Source organism: Melospiza melodia, chromosome 11 (assembly GCF_035770615.1).
Source record: "Melospiza melodia melodia isolate bMelMel2 chromosome 11, bMelMel2.pri, whole genome shotgun sequence".
Classification (NCBI taxonomy): domain Eukaryota; kingdom Metazoa; phylum Chordata; class Aves; order Passeriformes; family Passerellidae; genus Melospiza; species Melospiza melodia.
In genome coordinates, this window is record NC_086204.1 from 7,777,585 (window position 1) to 7,796,171 (window position 18,587).

General features: G+C 46.4%; 1 protein-coding gene across 3 annotated transcripts; it reads left to right on the forward strand.

The window, feature by feature from the left end:
* Nucleotides 1-1,716: 1,716 nt before the first annotated feature.
* IVNS1ABP (influenza virus NS1A binding protein) lies at nt 1,717-18,256 on the forward strand. 3 transcript variants are annotated; one of them, XM_063165452.1, is made up of 15 exons: nt 1,717-1,940; nt 7,468-7,697; nt 8,808-9,000; nt 9,310-9,479; nt 9,567-9,642; nt 10,349-10,522; nt 10,868-10,993; nt 12,359-12,466; nt 14,539-14,665; nt 15,176-15,400; nt 15,477-15,598; nt 15,758-15,884; nt 15,966-16,097; nt 16,237-16,410; nt 16,827-18,256. In XM_063165452.1, the coding sequence occupies exons 3-15, from the start codon at nt 8,866-8,868 to the stop codon at nt 17,078-17,080; spliced, it is 1,950 nt and encodes a 649-aa protein (XP_063021522.1). In that variant the 5' UTR covers nt 1,717-1,940; nt 7,468-7,697; nt 8,808-8,865; the 3' UTR covers nt 17,081-18,256. The 3 variants fall into 3 exon arrangements, with proteins under 3 accessions (XP_063021522.1, XP_063021521.1, XP_063021523.1); XM_063165451.1 differs by lacking the exon at nt 1,717-1,940 and adding an exon at nt 6,757-7,010; XM_063165453.1 differs by lacking the exon at nt 1,717-1,940 and adding an exon at nt 6,758-7,010 and having other exon boundaries at nt 8,874-9,000.
* Nucleotides 18,257-18,587: the final 331 nt, after the last annotated feature.

Here is an 18,587-nt window from a genome sequence, read left to right on the forward strand (position 1 = left end):
ATCCCAGCACCGGTCTATTTGATCATCATTCCTTTACCTCCTGCTCCCTCCCAGCTTTGCCTTTGATTACCACAGCCCTGATAAGAAACTTCATTCAAAAAGAAAGCAGAGTGGGAAGGCAGCCCTGAGGTGTGGCTGGTGATTTAAAAGCTGAAAAGAGGCAGTAAGAATGTCTCAGAGAGGTGGGAAATTGGGATTGCCGTTTGCTGCAGGCAAGGTGAGAAACTGGGGAGGGCTCAGCTGCAGCTGAGATATCTGTGCTGGTGAGGAATATACCTACAGCTTAATGCTTCTGCCTGCTTCTGATGAGACAAGATCATTATTTTCAGTATTTTAAAGCACTTTATGCATGAAACCGCCAAATGGCTCAACTTCAGTGTTTTGAAACATGCTTCTCCACTGAGATTCTTGAAAAATGTTAGAGAAATGGATACATTTTATAATATATGACAAAATATCACATACATTGCACAGCTGAGACACTGAAGGTGTCTCTAACGTAATCTACAGGTTTCCTATTTCCTGACCAAGGCAGCCTCTGAATCCGGAGGAAGCACTCAGGGAAGTTGCACAGGGAAGTGTACACTGCCTTCCAGGTGACCTTGGCACTTTAAATCAGGAAGCAAACATGGATCCTCAGACTTTACCCAGCCCATGGATTATTTATGATGATCTTGCAGCAGCTCTCAGGCCCAGCCGTGAATCAGGAGCTTGCATGCAAACACATAACAAACAGACAGGGCTTCAAATACCCCTCGTTTATCAGCAGGGATGTTTAAAAATTAATTTCCCTGGAAAGATAGAATTTATCCTGAAGAGTGTGTGGATGAATTTCTCATCCAGCTGTTGAAAATGCTGTTCATCTGGAAAATGCTGCTCCCAGAGGGACTCCAGGGTGATGGGGTGAGGTGGAATGGGGCTGTCATGGCCTCACACAGAGAGCAAGCTCCCAAGGCGACCTCCCGATATTAAACACGGAATTTTTTTGGTCAAACAAATATAATGCCTTGAACTACAGTCCAGATGACGAGAGAGTGGCGTGGTTGAGGGGGCAGCATGGCTGAGGGGGAGCCATGGCTGAAGGGGCAGCATGGCTGACGAGGAGCAATGGCTGAGGGGGCAGCATGGCTGAGGAGGCAGCATGGCTGAGGGGGAGCCATGCATGGCTGAAGGGGCAGCATGGCTGAGGAGGAGCAATGGCTGAGGGGGCAGCATGGCTGAGGAGGCAGCATGGCTGAGGAGGCAGCATGGCTGAGGGGGAGCCATGGCTGAGGAGGTCAAACGGGTGAAGGAGAGTCGTGGCTGAGGAAGAGTAATGACCGAGGGAGACCTGTAGCTGAGGCGCTGACATGGCTATGGGAGAGTCACGGCTGAGGGAGTGTCACGGCAGGCAGGATCTCATGGCTGAGGAGAACAGGCAGCGCCAGGTCCGAAAGAGAAAGCCTACTGAACCAGTTGTGCTCGTGGCTGCGACCAACACTCACGGCCGCAGCCGGTACGGGCAGAAACGGGCACAGCGCTCCGGCCCCACCGTTTCCTCCTCCTCAGCCCCGCCGGGCACGGCGCCTCTTCCCGCCGGCGGAGGGGCCGCGGAGGGGCCGCGGAGGGGCAGGGCAGGGCGGGGCGGGGCGGCCGGACTCGTTTCGCGGTCGAGCGGAGCCGACCGTGGCCGCCCCAGCACCGCCTCCTCCCCTCCCCGCTCTCCTCCCGCCTCCCGGAGGAGGAGGGTCCCGGGCGCAGCTCTCTGCGTGTGTCCGTAGCTCGCGTGGCCTCGCTTACCCACTGCGCTCCCGCCTTCCATCGGCAGCTCCGCGCCCTCCGCTCCCTCTGTTCCTCCGCTGCTCCTTCCCGGCCAGCCGGGGTTGCGCCTGCGAGTCTTCTTCCCCCGCATTCTGGAGGCTCCCAATATGTTCAGCGCCGTCCGCGCCCAGAGGCACCAGGTACGGCGGGCGGGGGCCGCGCACGGGCCGTGCGGCCGCGCTTTGTTCGGCGCTGGGCAGCGGGCGGAGGCGGCGGCCCGGGCGGGCGCATCGCGCTCGGGGAACCGCAGTCCCTGCGGCCCCGCGGCGCTTTTGTTGCTTGTTCGGGGCCCGTTTTCTTGGGCCGCGGAGTTGCCCACATGGCCTGAAGGGCGTGAGGCCGCTCCCTCCGTGCCGGGGGAACGGGCGGGCCCCGGCGGCCGGGGAATGCGGTGTAGCCCCCGGCCGGGAGTTCCCGGGTTCCCCACGCCTGCGGGTGCGAGGCCAAGGTCAGGCGCTGCCTCTCCCAGCGCCACGCTGCAGCCGCGGAGAGGCATCTCCCTAAACCTATACCGGGAATGGCGGGGGGAAAAAGAGAATCGCGGGAATCCTGGACTTTGGAGGAAATTGCCGCTCCAGGATGAGCAGCGTGTGCTGATTGCTGTTTGCCAATGCCATGACCCTCCCTGTTATCTCTACCAGTTCTAGGAAGTGGGAGATAGTAAAGCAAAACCGGTGGCTGTCGGCTCACGTTAGTGCTTCTGGGGAAAGCTGATGAGGGTGAATGAGCAGAGCGGTTTGGTTTTGGATTTTTTAGGGTTTTTTGGGAGGGGTACAGTATTTTCTGCCTGCATGCACCAATTTCCAGAGTTTTTTAGAATTTTTAGAGGCGCTTCAAGGTAGAAAATGCCTTTGCATTGTCACTTTTGCCGTTCCTTCACCCAGCATTCCCACAGATAATAAATATGAATTGGCTGTAATTTCATGCAGGGTAGAAAAATACTGGCAGTGAGAGGTGAAACATCCGAGTTATTTCCTAAGGAGATGTGTGGTGATAGACTAATGGAAATACAGTCTCATGTCACTCTTTGTTTGTGTGGTTTGTGACGAGAAAACTTTTTTTTTTTTTCTTGTTTGCAGTGATGGGTGTGTAGACACCACATTTATTCTCTTCTGTCAGAGAGCTAGAAAATAAGAAAGCAAGCAGGATGTGGTGCTTTGATGGTGAGATTGGTTTACTTTTCAAAAGCAGATTTTTGTAGCCACAAGCTTGACTCCTGGAGTGTAGCATGCAACAGTCAGGGAGTACTTTCCAGTTAGGAAGCTGTGTGTTAGCTGCTGTAATTAAGCCTGATTTTATTTTCATCAGCTTGAATTCTTAAGGAGCAGGAGATAGTAAGAAAGGCAAAAACTGCCCGGAATGGGGGTGGAAGACAAGGAGGACATATAAACAAAACTCAGTGATTTGGTTGTGTGACAGATGTTTGGAGAACTGTGGGAAGTCTGTGTTAGTAAAAAAATAGACCTAGGGGGTGGGCAAAGGGCAGGAAAGAACTCAGATTTTAGTAGAGCGAATGTGAGGCAGGTTGAAAAAGAGATGTAGATAAGCACTGTGAGAACAACAGCGAAAGTACGAAATGGGAAGGGAGAGGAAGGGCAGAACCAGTGTGAAAAGGGAACTAATGACCAGAGCTGGGGCTTAGAAGCGTGGGAGGCCAGTCCTGGGAGCCAGTGCTGGATGAGCAACCGGAGTGCTGCAGCTGAGGGATGTCGCTGGAACAGCAGTAACATTCAAGCATGAAGCCTGCTGCTTATAAATTTTTAAAGTCTGCATGCATAAATGTGCTTGGAAGAGTTCTCTGGGCTTGCTTTCTATAGAGGGCAGTCCAAGCATTGCACCTTCCCGGGGTGCATGTGAGAGATTTTGGAAAATGTCCACAGTACTCTGTCATTCCTCTTCAATTCCTAACCAGTGATAGCAAATATTCCATCTTCCCTCTCCCTGTCCTCACTGTTGGCATGGGAGCATGACTAAGGTCAACGTGCAGTGAAATAGAAAAATGTTGTCTACAAGTTGTAGTTGTCAGTGAGACTAAATATTTAGTGGAAAGCAACTGAAAAGTGAGTAAGCAAAACAAAATTGCTCTAAATTCTGAGTCTTACTGTAGATTGCTGGTATAAAGAGGTTGGGCCTCTTTAGTGGTGTAAAGTATGTTAATAAATGTCTTGTCTTCAATGTTCTGCCCAAATGCAGACTCAGACATGAAAAGTTGATGTGTTTTTACCATAAATAAATGCCAATGTATGAAATAAATGTTTTGAGGACGTTTGGTTTTATATTCTGAGACAGATAATGGACTGTGAGCAGTCGTAGGTGTGACCTACATTTCTTCTGAGCTGGGCTGTCACAAGCCAGAAAGCTCCGGCTGGGTGTTAAATTCCATTTTTGTTTCACAAGTGTCAATCAAATATCTGTCATTACATCAGCAAGTATTGATGTTAAATCAAAAGATTATCAAGTATCTCCCCCAAAGAAGTGCTTTGCCTGTGAGTTGAAGAAGTAATACATTAATTTGACTAAAAGATTTGTGCAGAATTGGCACAGCAAATACTGCACATGGAAAGTGGGCTGTATTAAATATGAGAGGCAAAATAGATGTTCCCTGTGTTGTTAGATAATGGGCAAGGTGACTCTGCCCCTGGGGCTCGTTGGCTTGGTGGTCACCTGAGAGCACAGCTCCTGCAGGAGGCTCTGCAGGGGAGACACCTAGGGCAGCACTGAGCATCACTGTGTCTCAGTATCATTGCTATTTAGGTGGGCTTTCTTAAATGTACTTTTAAATGCAGCAGTGAAATAGAGGAGTTTGAAAGGAGGGAATCTCCCTTCTGGAATGAGCAGCCAGTTCATCTCTGAGTGCATGATGAGCTGTGACTCACTCACGGCCCAGTGGTTCACATACACGGCAAAGGAAAATCTCAGTCTGTGCACGACATGAGGCATTCAGGAAACACAGTTACTACAACAAGGCTGTGTTTAACATCCAGCAGCTGGGCAGACATTGGAGCCCTTGCATTCCTGTGCCTGGGAACAGCTGGGGTGCCAGAACACACCATGTGCATGTTCTGTGACTTCAGGCCTGCTTGAGCCCAGTGATCTGCGCTTGATCCAAGGGAGTCTCCAGCCCCAGTACCAGTCCTTACTGTTAAAATTACAACAAAAATCCAGAGCTTATGCATTACTCTGTAGTTTTTGCATAATATTAAAAGTATGAGAACAGCTGCTCTCAAGTAGGAGTATTCTCCAGTGGAATGTGTTGTTCCCATTCTGGGATGATAATTCTGTAGCTTTAATGTGTTTATAGAAGTGCATTTGGATGCAGTCTTGGTGTCAGAGGCACCAGGCTTTACCTGGCTGACAATCATCTGGGAACATCTCACTTGGCTTAAAAAAATGTAAAATCCTGGATAATTATAAAAAATGCCACAGTAGTTCTTCATGTGCTGAGCTAAAAGGGAGTATAAGCAAGGAGGGGGAGGTAATAACAAAGTGATTTTGATTTAAAAAATAAAGGAAAGAGTTTGTTTGCAGTATCTGTTTATGACCTTTAATGCAGAATAGGCAGCATTCTTGACTTTGCAATGAATTTTGGCTGATAGCTCGGGTTGTGTTCTAGCAGCATTACTCCATACTAAAATGAGGAAAGCTGTGAATTTGTTTGTGCTATTTGATGCTGTTTTGAGTAATAATATTAGCCATGACACACACAACATTGAAACTCTGTGGCAGTAATTAAGATGTTCAAATTCCAAAATGTTCATATTCCTAGATATTCAGATTGGACAATACCATTGGGGACATAAATGCATCTGCATGGGATTGGTGTCTCACACAAAGGAGGGTTTTAACAGACAAATCTTCAGTTTCAACCCAGAACTATTTTGGATGACCTTCTTAGGTCTTCAAGGTCCCAAGCAAGTACATGTGGCAGAGTTAGGACATTGCAAATAAAACTGATGTGTTACGGCAGAATGTGACAATACACACCCAGAGATGTAAACTGAGTGAGGCTGATTGTGGGATTTAGTTAGAATAGTTTGACTAGCTGTCCTGTGACTTGAAATGTTTTGCTTGAGGTGAATTTTTGGGGAAGGTGTGGACATCAGGCTCTTGGGTTCTGTTTTGAGAAGTTGGCTTGCTTTAAAAATTGCAGTGATTATGCCAGTTGTACACTGACGGGGAAGTGTTGACTGCCAAATGCCTAATTAAACAATATTTGTTAAATAGAGCTTGGTGTCACCTTCTTAACTTGCCTGTGGGATTACAAGAAGAATACCTTAATTTATTATCATTTAATCTCACCTTTATGTGAGATTTCTTTTCCCAGTGAAGCACACTGGCGTTGTTGTGTGCAGGGGTGCTGCTCCTGCAGTGCCCAGCCTTCCAAATGCTGTGTTCCCCTGATGTGGGACACTGCAGTGCTTGGGAGCAGCTGTTCCCTTCTCCAGGCTGCGGGTCTGTGCCTGCTCCAGAGCCAAGCAAGGGAGTGTTTGCTCTGCCTGCACGGTTCTGTGCTGGCTGGGGCTGTGGGAGTGGAGGCAGTGTCCCTGGAGCTGTACGTGGTGGGACAATGCCCTCTGCTGCTCCCAGGAAATCAGCCTCCTGCTGGAGCTACTGGGCTGCACCAGGCACCAGGCAGGTACTGCTCCTGCCAAAGTCACCCTGGGCTGAGCACTGGCCATGCACCACGGTCACAAGGTTCTCTTGCAGGGCACTTTTAGTTTTTGACAAGGAGAAATGAGCTGCACCTATTTTTAGGAAACCCAGTTCCGAATGTGGCATTTATTCTGTGGATACAAATATAGTGTTGGAACTGAAGTGATTGATGTTTTCCTGAGGTGGCACCAGGGTCATGGAAAGTTCCAGAGTGAGTGTTTGTTGCCTGTTCCCTCCCTGCTGCTCCTCCCCCTCCTCTTCTCCCCTCCCCAAAAAATCCTGGCATAAAGAGCCCACCAGCATGTGAATTCCCAGCAAAGCCACCCCAGTCTGCACTGCCAGTGCCGAGCTCAGCCAGACCCCAGCAGGGTCTGTTCCCAGCAGAGAGACCTTTTACCAAAGAAAGCTGTCCTACAGATTCCTGACTTTATAATTTCTGGGAGCAGCGGAGACTGGAGACATGCCCAGTCATTTCAGACATGTCCTTAATCCATCTTCAGACAATTTTAGGCATTCGGTAGAAGAAGGCTATAAGTAGATGAGCACAAGAGCTGAAGGTAGGAGGCTTGTGGATTGTGTGCTTTTATAAAATGGAGGCATTTCTGTTGTGTTACGTGTGAGTTACCTACTTGTGGAAGCAATAATGATAACAGGATGTGCTGAAAGGCTGAGTTGGTAAGAGATTGGTGAAAAATGGGATTCAGCTGTTCTACCTTTTTTCCTAAGCACTAATTTAGCCCTTTTCTTGTCTCCAGGGGTAGAATGATGATGTGGTTGATTTCTTATTAGGCACGAGGACATATTGGTGTCAATATGGAATTTTTCAGGCTGCTTGCTTTTTGTGGGGGAAAAAACCCCAAAACCCCCCAAAAACAACTGCAACAATAAAACAACCCCAACTTGTTTGTGAAGAAAAACTTGTTTGTTTGGGTCAGGACCATGAATCCAGTTTTATGTGAAATGCATGGCAGTGCTATTTGTTGTCCTTACTTGATACCTTCTCCTTTATTGCAGGTTATGATGCATGATTATCACAGAAGAAATTCATGTCTATAGCTCCTAAGGACTATATTACATCATCTTCAAGCCTGATAGTTTTGGAATCCATATTGCAGCTGCAAACACACATCTGCTTTTGCATTTCCACAAACATCTTCCCTCTCAGGAGATCCTGAAACTCAAGTGCTCTGTTCTAACACAGTGACACCATTGGGCTATTTTAAATTTACAGTCATCTTTGCTTGGTAAGTCATACCAGTAATTGTGTATACAGTAGTTAATACTTCTGCTGAAATTATGTAAATTTAAAATCTTGGTGTCTTTTCTTCAATAAAACACAACAGATGGATGTTTGTAAGTGAGATTATTGTTTCCAGTTTAGGGTTGAATACTCGCGGTAGTAAGTGAATTTAAAATAGATGGATTAACAGTAGAAGTATTTGTGGGAGCTTCGGTGTTTTTATTACTGATTTTTGCAATCCACTACTTCTGGTTTGGAGTTTTCTTATTTAGTGTGATCTTCAGAATTTTCTTAAACTTGAGGTGGAAATAAAAATTTTTGCTGGTAACATTAATAGAATATTACATATACTCTAAGATTTTCAAGGTAACTACTTCTGTGTATGTTAGCAGCTCAAACTTAGAAATCTGCTTTTTGTTTTAAATTACTATTTCAAATTTGCTAGGTCATGTAAGGGTAATAGTTAAGTGTTCTTAATTAGCTTCTTATTTGGAAAGTGCTTAACTAAATAAGAATCAATTAAAGGAGCTAAGAAGTAGCTTCCAGATAAAAAAAATTAAAGTTTCCTGAAGTTACTTTCCCAGTCTTTGACTGATGTCCCTGAGGTGGTATCTTTGTGTATGGCTGAGGTCTTCAAAGGAAGTTGTTCTATCTTTGAGATGATTTAAAATACATTATTGCTGTTCAGAATTTATTAAATTGTCTGTTTTGTTGGTCATAATGTTTTCATGACTTCCAGCTGCTCTAAAATACTGAGTCATTACTCATAAAATTTAACAGAAAATGTTTATCTATCTATTCTACTTCACAAGCTACTTTAAATTCTCAGTTCTTATTTTTCAGTGTAGCTGGGTGTTGTGTGTGCAAAAATGCAGCTGGACCAGAGTGGTAGGGAGCAGAAAGTGGTGATGAATAATGATAGCTGGGGATGGATATACAAAAAAAGATCTTTAGGGAAGGGAATCCGTGTAATCCAGTGGTTCCCAGCTTGCTCCCACAGAGCTGGCACAGATTCAGCCTGTGGTTTGAACCCAGTACCTGCTGAAGGGATGTGGCCTCAATCTCTGAAAATCATTAATCCATTAATGCCCCCTGCGTGTTTGTTTGCAAACAGTGTTGCTAGTGCTGCTGCACTGAAGCCAGATGCTGTGTGTGTAACCTTTGCCCATTGCATGTGCAGCCAGGCCAACACCAAAATGATTCCCAACGGGTATTTGATGTTTGAGGATGAGAACTTCATCGAGTCGTCTGTTGCCAAACTCAACGCCTTACGGAAGAGCGGTCAGTTCTGCGACGTCCGCCTCCAGGTACCTGTGCCCTGCCACCCTGGGGAGCCTGGGGGGATGTGGGCTTACACCACGTGGAGCTGTTGCTTCACAGACTGGGAGATGGGAGATTTTAGAAGCCCATTTTTCTGAAAAATGCATACTAAAAAAAATCCAAATGGGATACACTTGGAGAGAAGTGATGCTAACTTACAGCTGGAGACTGTTGATTTGAAAAATTGATTTGAACTGTGGCACTCACCTGAGTAGGCCTTCATGTTGTGAAAATGCAAAGGTAATTACAAAAAATCCTCACTAGCACATGGGCTTCTTGTTTGTGTTTGACATAAGGTGTGTGGACATGAGATGCTGGCGCACCGAGCCGTGCTGGCATGCTGCAGTCCCTACCTGTTCGAAATCTTCAACACTGACAGTGACTGCCATGGAGTTTCCCATGTGAAATTTGATGATCTCAACCCAGAAGCTGTTGAAGTTCTGTTGAATTATGCCTATACTGCTCAGTAAGTAGTTCTCATGGTAACTAGAGAGAGGATAGACTTTGATTTGAAAAATCAGAATAATAAGAGGAAAATTTCTCTATTTAATAGGTTAAAAGCTGATAAAGAGCTGGTGAAAGATGTATACTCTGCAGCAAAGAAGTTGAAGATGGAGAGGGTTAAGCAGGTATGGTTCTCAGCTCTTCTGGAAGTCCGTTCTGCCTTCCCAGGCTGACAGCATTGCACCTTTTGGTGTTAGTGAGCCTAAACCTGATGCTTCTGTGGAAGAAGTGCTCAGCACAAAGCTGCTGTAGATGTTCCTTTGCACTGTACTGATTTGGTGCCAGCTGGATGTGTTGCTTCCACTTGCACTGTCTAGGTGCCAGGGTGTTCCCTGAAGTTATGTTTTGTATTTGTGCACCTATGTAAGAAAAACAGCTTTAAATCTTGGCTGATTCCTTACCTTCAGGTCTGTGGCAGCAGTGCTGTGCTTGGTTGTGTTGGGAGCATGAACAAATCTGTAAATCTATCAGAAAAAGAGCAATTCACACACTCCTGAACATAATTTGGTAGTGCTTGACTTTGGAAATACCATTAGCTGCAGATAAGGGTACCCTTAAAAAAGGGAATTGGGATCATTAGCTCGCCTGACTGAGAAGCAGTTTTGAATAGGTGTTCAGTAGAAAAGCATGGGGTCAATGCAGATGTCAGTAGCTTCCAAATGTGTTTGAGTTGTTAATTTAAGATGTGCATACTGCTGTGGAAGGCAACATTCCCTGTACAGCACTGACATGGGGATGACAGCAGAGTCACTGCTCTGCAGTTAGAAAACAGCTGCTCTGTGTTGGGATAGATAATTTAAATGTTTAAAAACTGTCTGCTTGCATTGCCAGGTTTGTGGTGACTATTTGCTGTCCAAGATGGACGTGCAGAGCTGCATCTCGTACCGGAACTTCGCCAGCTGCATGGGAGACTCCCGGCTGTTGCACAAGATCGATGGCTACATTCAGGAACACCTTGTAGAGATTTCAGAACAGGAGGAGTTTCTCAAGCTGCCACGGTTAAAGGTTAGCCTAAGTTTGTAGAATTCCTTCTGGTACAGGATCTCCCAAAAGCAACCGGAGGAGCAACTAGGATTTCCTTCTCTTTGGAGGGCAGGAAAACTTGGTGTACTGACTGCTGCCAGTAATGTGACAATTTTGGATCTGTGTCCTATTCTTAGTGCTCTGAACCTTAAATGTAGAGAACATGTGCTGTCACCCTTTCCAGGTGTAAAAGGTGATTGTATTTAAATGTGCTTCTTAGTTTCATAGGCTGAAAGCTCCTTGTGGTGTTTTCTGGCTCTGTAGTAAAGAGAGAACAGAGAGAGTAAATTCCTAGAGACTAAATAATATTTTCTCTTCTCCCTCAAGCTTGAAATAATGCTGGAAGACAATGTTGGCCTACCCAGCAACGGCAAATTGTACACAAAGGTAATCAACTGGGTACAGCGCAGCATCTGGGAGAACGGAGGCAACCTGGAAGATCTCATGGAAGAGGTTAGTCTTTAAGAAAATGGGATCTTGGGATTAATCATTAAAAAAACCCAAAAAAAGCCAATATGAAGGATGATCCCTTTTTTTTTTTTCTTTTTTTTTTCCCTTCACTTTTTTAACTGACCCTAAAGAATTTAAATTTTGCTGTAGGTACCCCTAAGCTGAGAAACTGGGGGGGTGTTCAGGTGAGCTGAATACACTGTTCAGTCTGGTGTTCACTTTCCTTTTTGCTCCCCGTTGCTGTATAGTAGCCTGAGAGTGGCCTGTATCTGCTTTAGTTTGGGGAGGTGGTACTGAGACTTGCCATAGATTGGTGATGTTTTCCTTTGCAGGTTTTGCTTGTAAATGCACAGTAGGTAAAAGCTTCTAATGGTTGTTCCTCCCCATTGGTTTATCTCCCCATAGGTTTATTAACAAAACTAGGATACCAAGGCTGAAGAACCAAGAAGAGCCTCAAGTGTATTGACACGTACAGAAGCAGCAGTCCTGCCCCAGTGCTCCTAAGAAAATCCGCTGTGGGCAGAGAACGATCATGATGATTTAATGGTGTTTACTTACTCCTTTACAGGATGCATTATTTTCAAACTTGTGTGTTGTTAAATGGCTTTTCTCATGAATACTAATGGTAGATGTAGCCTGGGCAGTGTTTAATGGCAAAATTAGCGGGGAGATAAAATTTTTAATTGGCTCCAGCAAACGGACTTTACCAAATCTTGTGAAATTCTTCAAAATTTTCAAAATCTGCTATTACAAGGACAAAAGATCCCCAGAAACACTTGTCTAGGCAAAAGTACATGTTGATGCTGTCATATAATCTCAAGTGTATATTTCCTCTTGGAGAAACTAATTTAAAACATCATGTTGAAATTAAGATGCGTTTCGTTGAAACAGCTGCATCTGGTTTCAGTGGTGGACAACAGTTTCTTCCAGAACTTAAATTTGTGTTGTCTTCCCTCATTCCTATACCTTTCTTTTAGAGTCTGTTGGCTTCTCTTGGCCTTTTTTGATGGAGATAAATATGTGTATTTTTCATAGCAGAAAACTTGTGTGCAGGGATAAGGAAATGCTTGCATGAGACTGTGAATTTGTGTAACTCTGCAAATTAATGTGCCTTTTGCTTGTCTAATGTTTCTGTGCTGGGAAAACAGCAGAAGCCCATGGAAAATGAAGATTTCTCTCAAGCTGAGAAAGTAAGGAACCATCACTCCCTATTTGAAGATTGCCACCATGACATCTGCTTCCTTTTAGTTTTGCCACTGTGCGAGCTTGAGATGAGCTGACGAGCAGTGTGGTGCCTGGGGTAATGTGCCTGTAGCTGAGGAGCACAGAGACAGCAGCCACATGGGTGTTCTGTTGTTGTTTTTGCAGGTGCAAACGCTGTACTACTCAGCTGATCACAAGCTGCTTGATGGAAATCTGCTAGATGGACAGGCTGAGGTGTATGGCAGTGATGATGACCACATTCAGTTTGTGCAGGTACCAATTGCAGACAGTCTCAGGTAACCCCAGGTAGACTGGAGCAGTTTACAGCACACCTGAAGTCCTGTGTTCTGCTGGCAGAGAAGGCAGCAGGTGCTGTAGTGGAGAAATGCAGCAGGAGAAGGTGTCTGGCTGGGAGCTGCTGCAGGCCATGATGTGCTCTCAGCTTCTGTCTCTCTGGCAGGCTGGGCTGACTCTCGGCCTTTGCACAACAGTGCTCTAATTCTGACTTCAAAATCAATCCTGGCTGTTAGAAGAAGGAAGAGGCAGACAAGCACTCAGCTGTAGGAAGCCAGCTGAGACCTTGTAGAGTTCCCAGAGACTGTAGAGAAACACGGACTGCTTGGCTTGCAGTGGGGAATGTGTCTGGTAAATTTGGGCCCAGAAAAAGATTCCAGATCCAAGTTCTAATCCTTCAGCTGCCAGCGTCCGCTTCTTTTGTTCAGCTGCACTGGTGGTGTAGCTGCCAAATCTCTCTGATGCTTTGACTGAGTGCAAATCACTCCTGTGCTTTTGGAGAGGTCTTTTGTTATGGTTTTATTTTTTATTTCTTACCAGGTGTAATCCTTTGGAGCTCCAGAAAACCACATGGCTTAGTACAAATGCAGGCTGAGATAGAAACAATCAAAAAGGACTAACAGTTGTAAATTATCAGTTGCTTTATACAAGTGAACTTGGTTTAAATTTAAGAATTTGAAGCAAATACATTGTAATATTTTGTAACAGTGAAACATGTTCCAACAAAAAGTTTCCTTCATGAAATTCTTAGCTAATGTGGAAAACACTGTCCATCCCAGAATGTGGATTTTAGAAGTAAAATGAGAGGAAATGGAAAAGCCAGCTAATTTTCCAGTTTGTTAATTGTTTTTAGAAAGCCTTCACAGAGTTCTCTACCTCTGGATACAATTTGTAATGCTTAGAAGCAGAGAGGCGAATGTTAGAACAGTTCATTTTTAGAACTAAGACCAGGTCTTCTCAATGTTTTTCTGCAAATCCTTCCTAATAAGAAAAATCACCAACTTCAGACATCCTTAACTGTTGAGGGAACTAACACTAAAAATCCCCTAGATGCTAGTCCATTTTACATAGGAAAAATTTTACATTTCTAAATTACAAAACTTTGTATTTTCTGTTGCTGTTGAGGCAATTTAAAGATAAGAGCTTAAGTGGTTAACTGGATGAAGGTTCAGAAATAAAAAAAAAGCTCTCTACAAGTACACTGCTTGTCACGGTGAGCTGAGCTTAGCAATCCAGCTCCTCTGTGTGAGGTTATCTGAGTTAGGTGATGTGTTTCTGAAGTCTTGTGACAGTTTCCATGGAGATCAGGCTCCAGGGAACTGTGCAGGCATCACAGACTTGGGACTGTGGTCATAAACTCTGCTGCTGAACAGTATAGACAGCACAGTTAACTTTCTGTGCTTCAGGAAAAGCCTCAACAACCCAACCAACTGTGCTGAAAGTGGGAATTTTGAGTTTTTTCTTAGTAGAGTAAAATAATGTAAGCTACAGTAGAAATTTAATTGGAGATAAAAAGAAAGCAGAAATTTCTTGTTAGTGGAAGTATCAAGGGAGTAAAATCCAAGAAACAGCTAATCTGAGCACAGAGGGGAACTGAGGTGAAATTAGTTTGTCTTCAGGGAATGAAGAGAATAGTTTATTCACTTCCAAACAGCATTATATAATTACCTCAAGTTCCAGAAGCAGAGCTTGGGAGTGAGGCTCCTGTGTGGTAGCTCAGTTCTCTCCAGCTGCATGTAACTATTCCCTTATATTTGTAAATCCTGCTAGAAATGCACACTTACTTTAGGGATTTGCAGTCCAGCACCAGCAGTATAAAGCTGCAGTTACAGGATAAAGTGAGTTCCAGGAGAAAAGTGTAGGGTGGCTTTTGGCCACTGTTGCTGGGCAGGCAAGATGTTCTGCTGAAAATATAGGTGTGCTATAAATGCTGCTCTGCGGAGGTGTAGACAAGTGTGCTCTGGAGTAGCTACACAGTGTCTCAGAGAAGCAGAGGTAGAAGGAGCTGTAGTCTCTGGCTAGGTTTCTGTAGCTGCCTTTTGATTTTGCAGAAGAGGCCACCACGTGAGAATGATCACAAGCAGATCAGTAGCAGCTCCTCTGGAAGTCTTTCTCCAAATGCTACTGTTCAGAGTCCTAAACACGAGTGGAAAATCATTGCTTCAGAGAAGACTTCGAGTGAGTAACAGGGGCAGGGGTTGTCTAACAGATGTGTCTCTTCTTGGGTACCTGCCACCTTCTGCTCCCTGGGGATTTCCTTCACATCTCTGAGGAATGCTGAGGTGTTTCTTCTTACTGATGATACAAGTCAAGTAATTTGTAGGGTGCTTCTGATGTACCTGGGATGACATACATTTCAGTTCCTTATGAACTAAATCCATGGTGTGTCATCATTTTCCCAGAAAATCCTAAGGAGACAGGCAGTCCATAGTTAATTAACAGAGCTGTTTGCTCTCTGTGTGCAAGGAGACTCCCAGCACATGTTTAAGTTGCTGTTGTATGTCGTTCAAGTGCTCTTTCAGTATCTAAAGCATAGTTGTCAATAACTTAACACTTTTGAAACCAGTAATCTGAAAAAATGAAGTTTCTGTGCTGCCGAGAGGAGTGGCACAAGCTGCAGAGCCCATGTGGCACCCAGCTCAGTGCCCCTTCCCGTGGCATCGTGCTGAGGGTGTGCTGTCCCCGCAGGTAACACGTACCTGTGCCTGGCTGTGCTGGACGGGGTGCTGTGTGTCATCTTCCTGCACGGCCGCAACAGCCCCCAGAGCTCCCCCTCGAGCACCCCGCGGCTGCTGAAGAGCCTGAGCTTCGAGCTGCAGCCCAGCGACCTCATCGAGAAGCCCATGTCCCCCATGCAGTACGCGCGCTCGGGGCTGGGCACGGCCGAGCTCAACGGCAAGCTCATCGCTGCGGGTGAGCCGGGGCAGGGGAGGCGGGCAGGGCTGGGCCGGTGCCTCTGGATGCGGGGCCAGTAACCTCTCGCTTGCAGGGGGCTACAACAGGGAGGAGTGCCTGCGCACCGTGGAGTGCTACGACCCCGAGAAGGACACCTGGACGTTCATCGCACCCATGAGGACACCGAGGGCCCGGTTCCAGATGGCGGTGCTGATGGTGTGTGGGGTGGGGAGCCAGCCCGCACGGGGCTGAGCTGAACAGGGCACACTGAACAGGGTGGCTCTAAAGTTGTTTCTCTGTAGTTCGTGGTTATCCAAGTGCTCATGAGCTGACTGGTGTGCTCAGAGGTGACGGGTGTTGGTTTGTTCCTCTCAGGGGCAGCTGTACGTCGTGGGTGGGTCAAACGGCCACTCGGATGACTTGAGCTGTGGAGAGATGTACGAGCCCGAGATTGATGACTGGACCCCTGTCCCCGAGCTGCGGACCAACCGCTGCAACGCAGGTGAGGCCTCTGCGGCGCCCAGCTGGAGGGTGGAGACTCAGCCACTTCGTACTCACTTGCCATTCTGTCCTGTATCAACAGGAGTGTGTGCCCTGAATGGAAAGCTGTACATTGTGGGTGGTTCTGATCCCTATGGCCAGAAAGGACTGAAGAACTGTGATGTGTTTGATCCCGTAACAAAGGCTTGGACGAGCTGTGCTCCCCTTAACATCCGTAAGTTCGTTGGGGAGCTGGGCAGGGACGGGGAGAAAAGGGCAACTGCAGAACTGCACCAAACCAAAAACTAGAAAAACCAAAACTGCCCCTTTGAGTTGCTGGTGCTGGTGGCTGACTGTGCTGGCTTTGCTTGCAGGGAGGCACCAGTCGGCCGTGTGTGAGCTGGGGGGGTACCTGTACATCATCGGCGGGGCCGAGTCGTGGAACTGCCTCAACAGCGTGGAGCGCTACAACCCCGAGAACAACACCTGGACCCTGATGGCGCCCATGAACGTGGCACGGCGCGGCGCCGGCGCGGCTGTCAGAGATGGTAGGGCTGGGGCTGCTGCCTCGGGGCCTTTCATGTCTGCTCTCATGCGAGTAGAATACAAAGCTGTGCTCCCTTCTGGGCAGGGAACAATACAGTAGGAGCCTGGTTAAATGCCCAGTTTTAATTAAAAAGAAAAACCTCTTGGTTGTGGGCCGTTTACTGCACCTCTTTCTTCTGAAAGTGTCACTGTGCAGCTTCAAGAGCTGCACCTCTTTGAATTTGGACTTTGGTCTTCAAATTCCCTTTAGCTGTCATGGGCAGGAGACCCAAAGCAGATCGCTCCTGTAAGTGCAGACCTTGACCAGGCCAAGGTCTGTGACAGCACCTGGCTCCCTTGGGGCTGTGTTGAGCCTGCTGGTGGGAGCACAGGGCCAGCTGGTGCTGAGCAGTGAGCGTGGCTCCCTTTCCTCACACAGGGAAGCTCTTTGTGGCCGGAGGATTTGACGGCACGCACGCGGTGAGCTGTGTGGAGATGTACAACCCTGCCAGGAACGAGTGGAAGATGATGGGCAGCATGACCACGCCCAGGAGCAACGCTGGCATCACCACCGTGGCCAACACCATTTATGCAGTGGGGGGCTTTGATGGCAACGAGTTCTTGAACACACTTGAGGTCTACAATCCAGAGTCAAACGAGTGGAGCCCCTACACCAAAATTTACAAGTTTTAAGTGAATTAAATTCCCTTTTCAAACTAACAGGCTTAGTGATGTAATTGTGTTTCAGTTAGAGGTACACCTGTGAATAGGGGTGGGGAGGGCATAGATGTTGCCAACAGCAACACAGAGCTTTTGCATATTGCATATTAACGTGCTGTATATATTTGTTTTGGAAAAAATATTGAGATGAAGGGGTTTTTTTGTGTATTTTAGGACTTTAAAGGTTTTGGTTTTGTTTTAAGATTTTGACGATAATGCAGGAGAAACTAGACTGGGCATATCATTTCAGGAGCTTCCCCCAGTATTTGTCACTTTGCACATTGGATGACTTCTTGGAGGTGTGTTCTTGGGGCAAGAAGGGTAAAATTTGTGGGGGATAATGTTTTTTTCTTTCATCAGGCCTTGGTTTTCTTTCAGTAACTGGAACAATCTGTAACAAGAAGCCTTATTTAAATAGATATAATGGCTATTTTTTTTATTAAAAAAAGCTGACATGCCTCTGCTAATACCTTATCTTTTACAATTGCCTTTTTATAACAGTTTTTATAAACTCAGCAGAGTATTTTGTCTGTTGAAATGCAAATGGCAGATGGATGGTTATTGAAACAGAGAGAGCCTTGGAGTTTCTAGAGCCCAGGTGGGACAGTGGATTGCCCCCACAGGTGAGCTGCTGCCTCTGCTGCAATAGTGTGAGTTAGTCTGCACCACCTTCCTTAGAGCTGCATAGGGTTTCTGGACACGACACACCTAGACTTTCTAGGCTGGGAAAAGGATTCTGGCTCCAAGTGTTTTGAGGAGAATGCAGAGCATGCTTTCTGTACAGCAGTTTTGTTACTCTGGGTGAGCTGATCTTTGTACAACTACAATAGTTTGGGGAGGGGGGTTCTCATGGGTTTTAAACTCTTGCCAGCTGGCAAAGAAAATGTGTTGTAGTATCTGTCTTAAGTTTATTTTTCTAATATTACCAGCTGGAAGTGTGATAGAACACAAATAACTTGATTTTGTATGTGCTCATAGTCCTGTTTTAGTTCACTTTCTCTGTTCCTATGGATCAAACATCGGGGTGGGATGACTTGGTGTCTAATGTGTAGTGCTGCACATCTAACTCTGGGTGCCAAAACTAGCACTGACTGCTTGCTGCTGCTGCAAACACATTAAAGGTACCTTTTGGGAAACCCTTGCACCACAGGCGTGCCCTGACCTGGCTGTGTGTCCTTTTCTTCAAGGAGGCGGTGTCCAGAGGGATACAAAAAGTGACATTTCCGATGGCTGTAGGCAGGGAGAGCTACAAAGAGAGAGGGGAACAGAAGACTCATCTTCCCTAACAGCCCTTTCCAGCCAGCATGTGCTGCAGCTGCCCCCATCAGCACCTTTGAGCCAGCATCCCCACCCCACTCCCAGGGCTGGAGAACCCCCGTGGGAACAGCCCTGCACAGTCACTGTGCTCCAACAGGAATTCCACCCCACTCCCTGGCAGGACTGTGCTGCACTTGAATCCACAGGGACGGGGCAGAGCCAC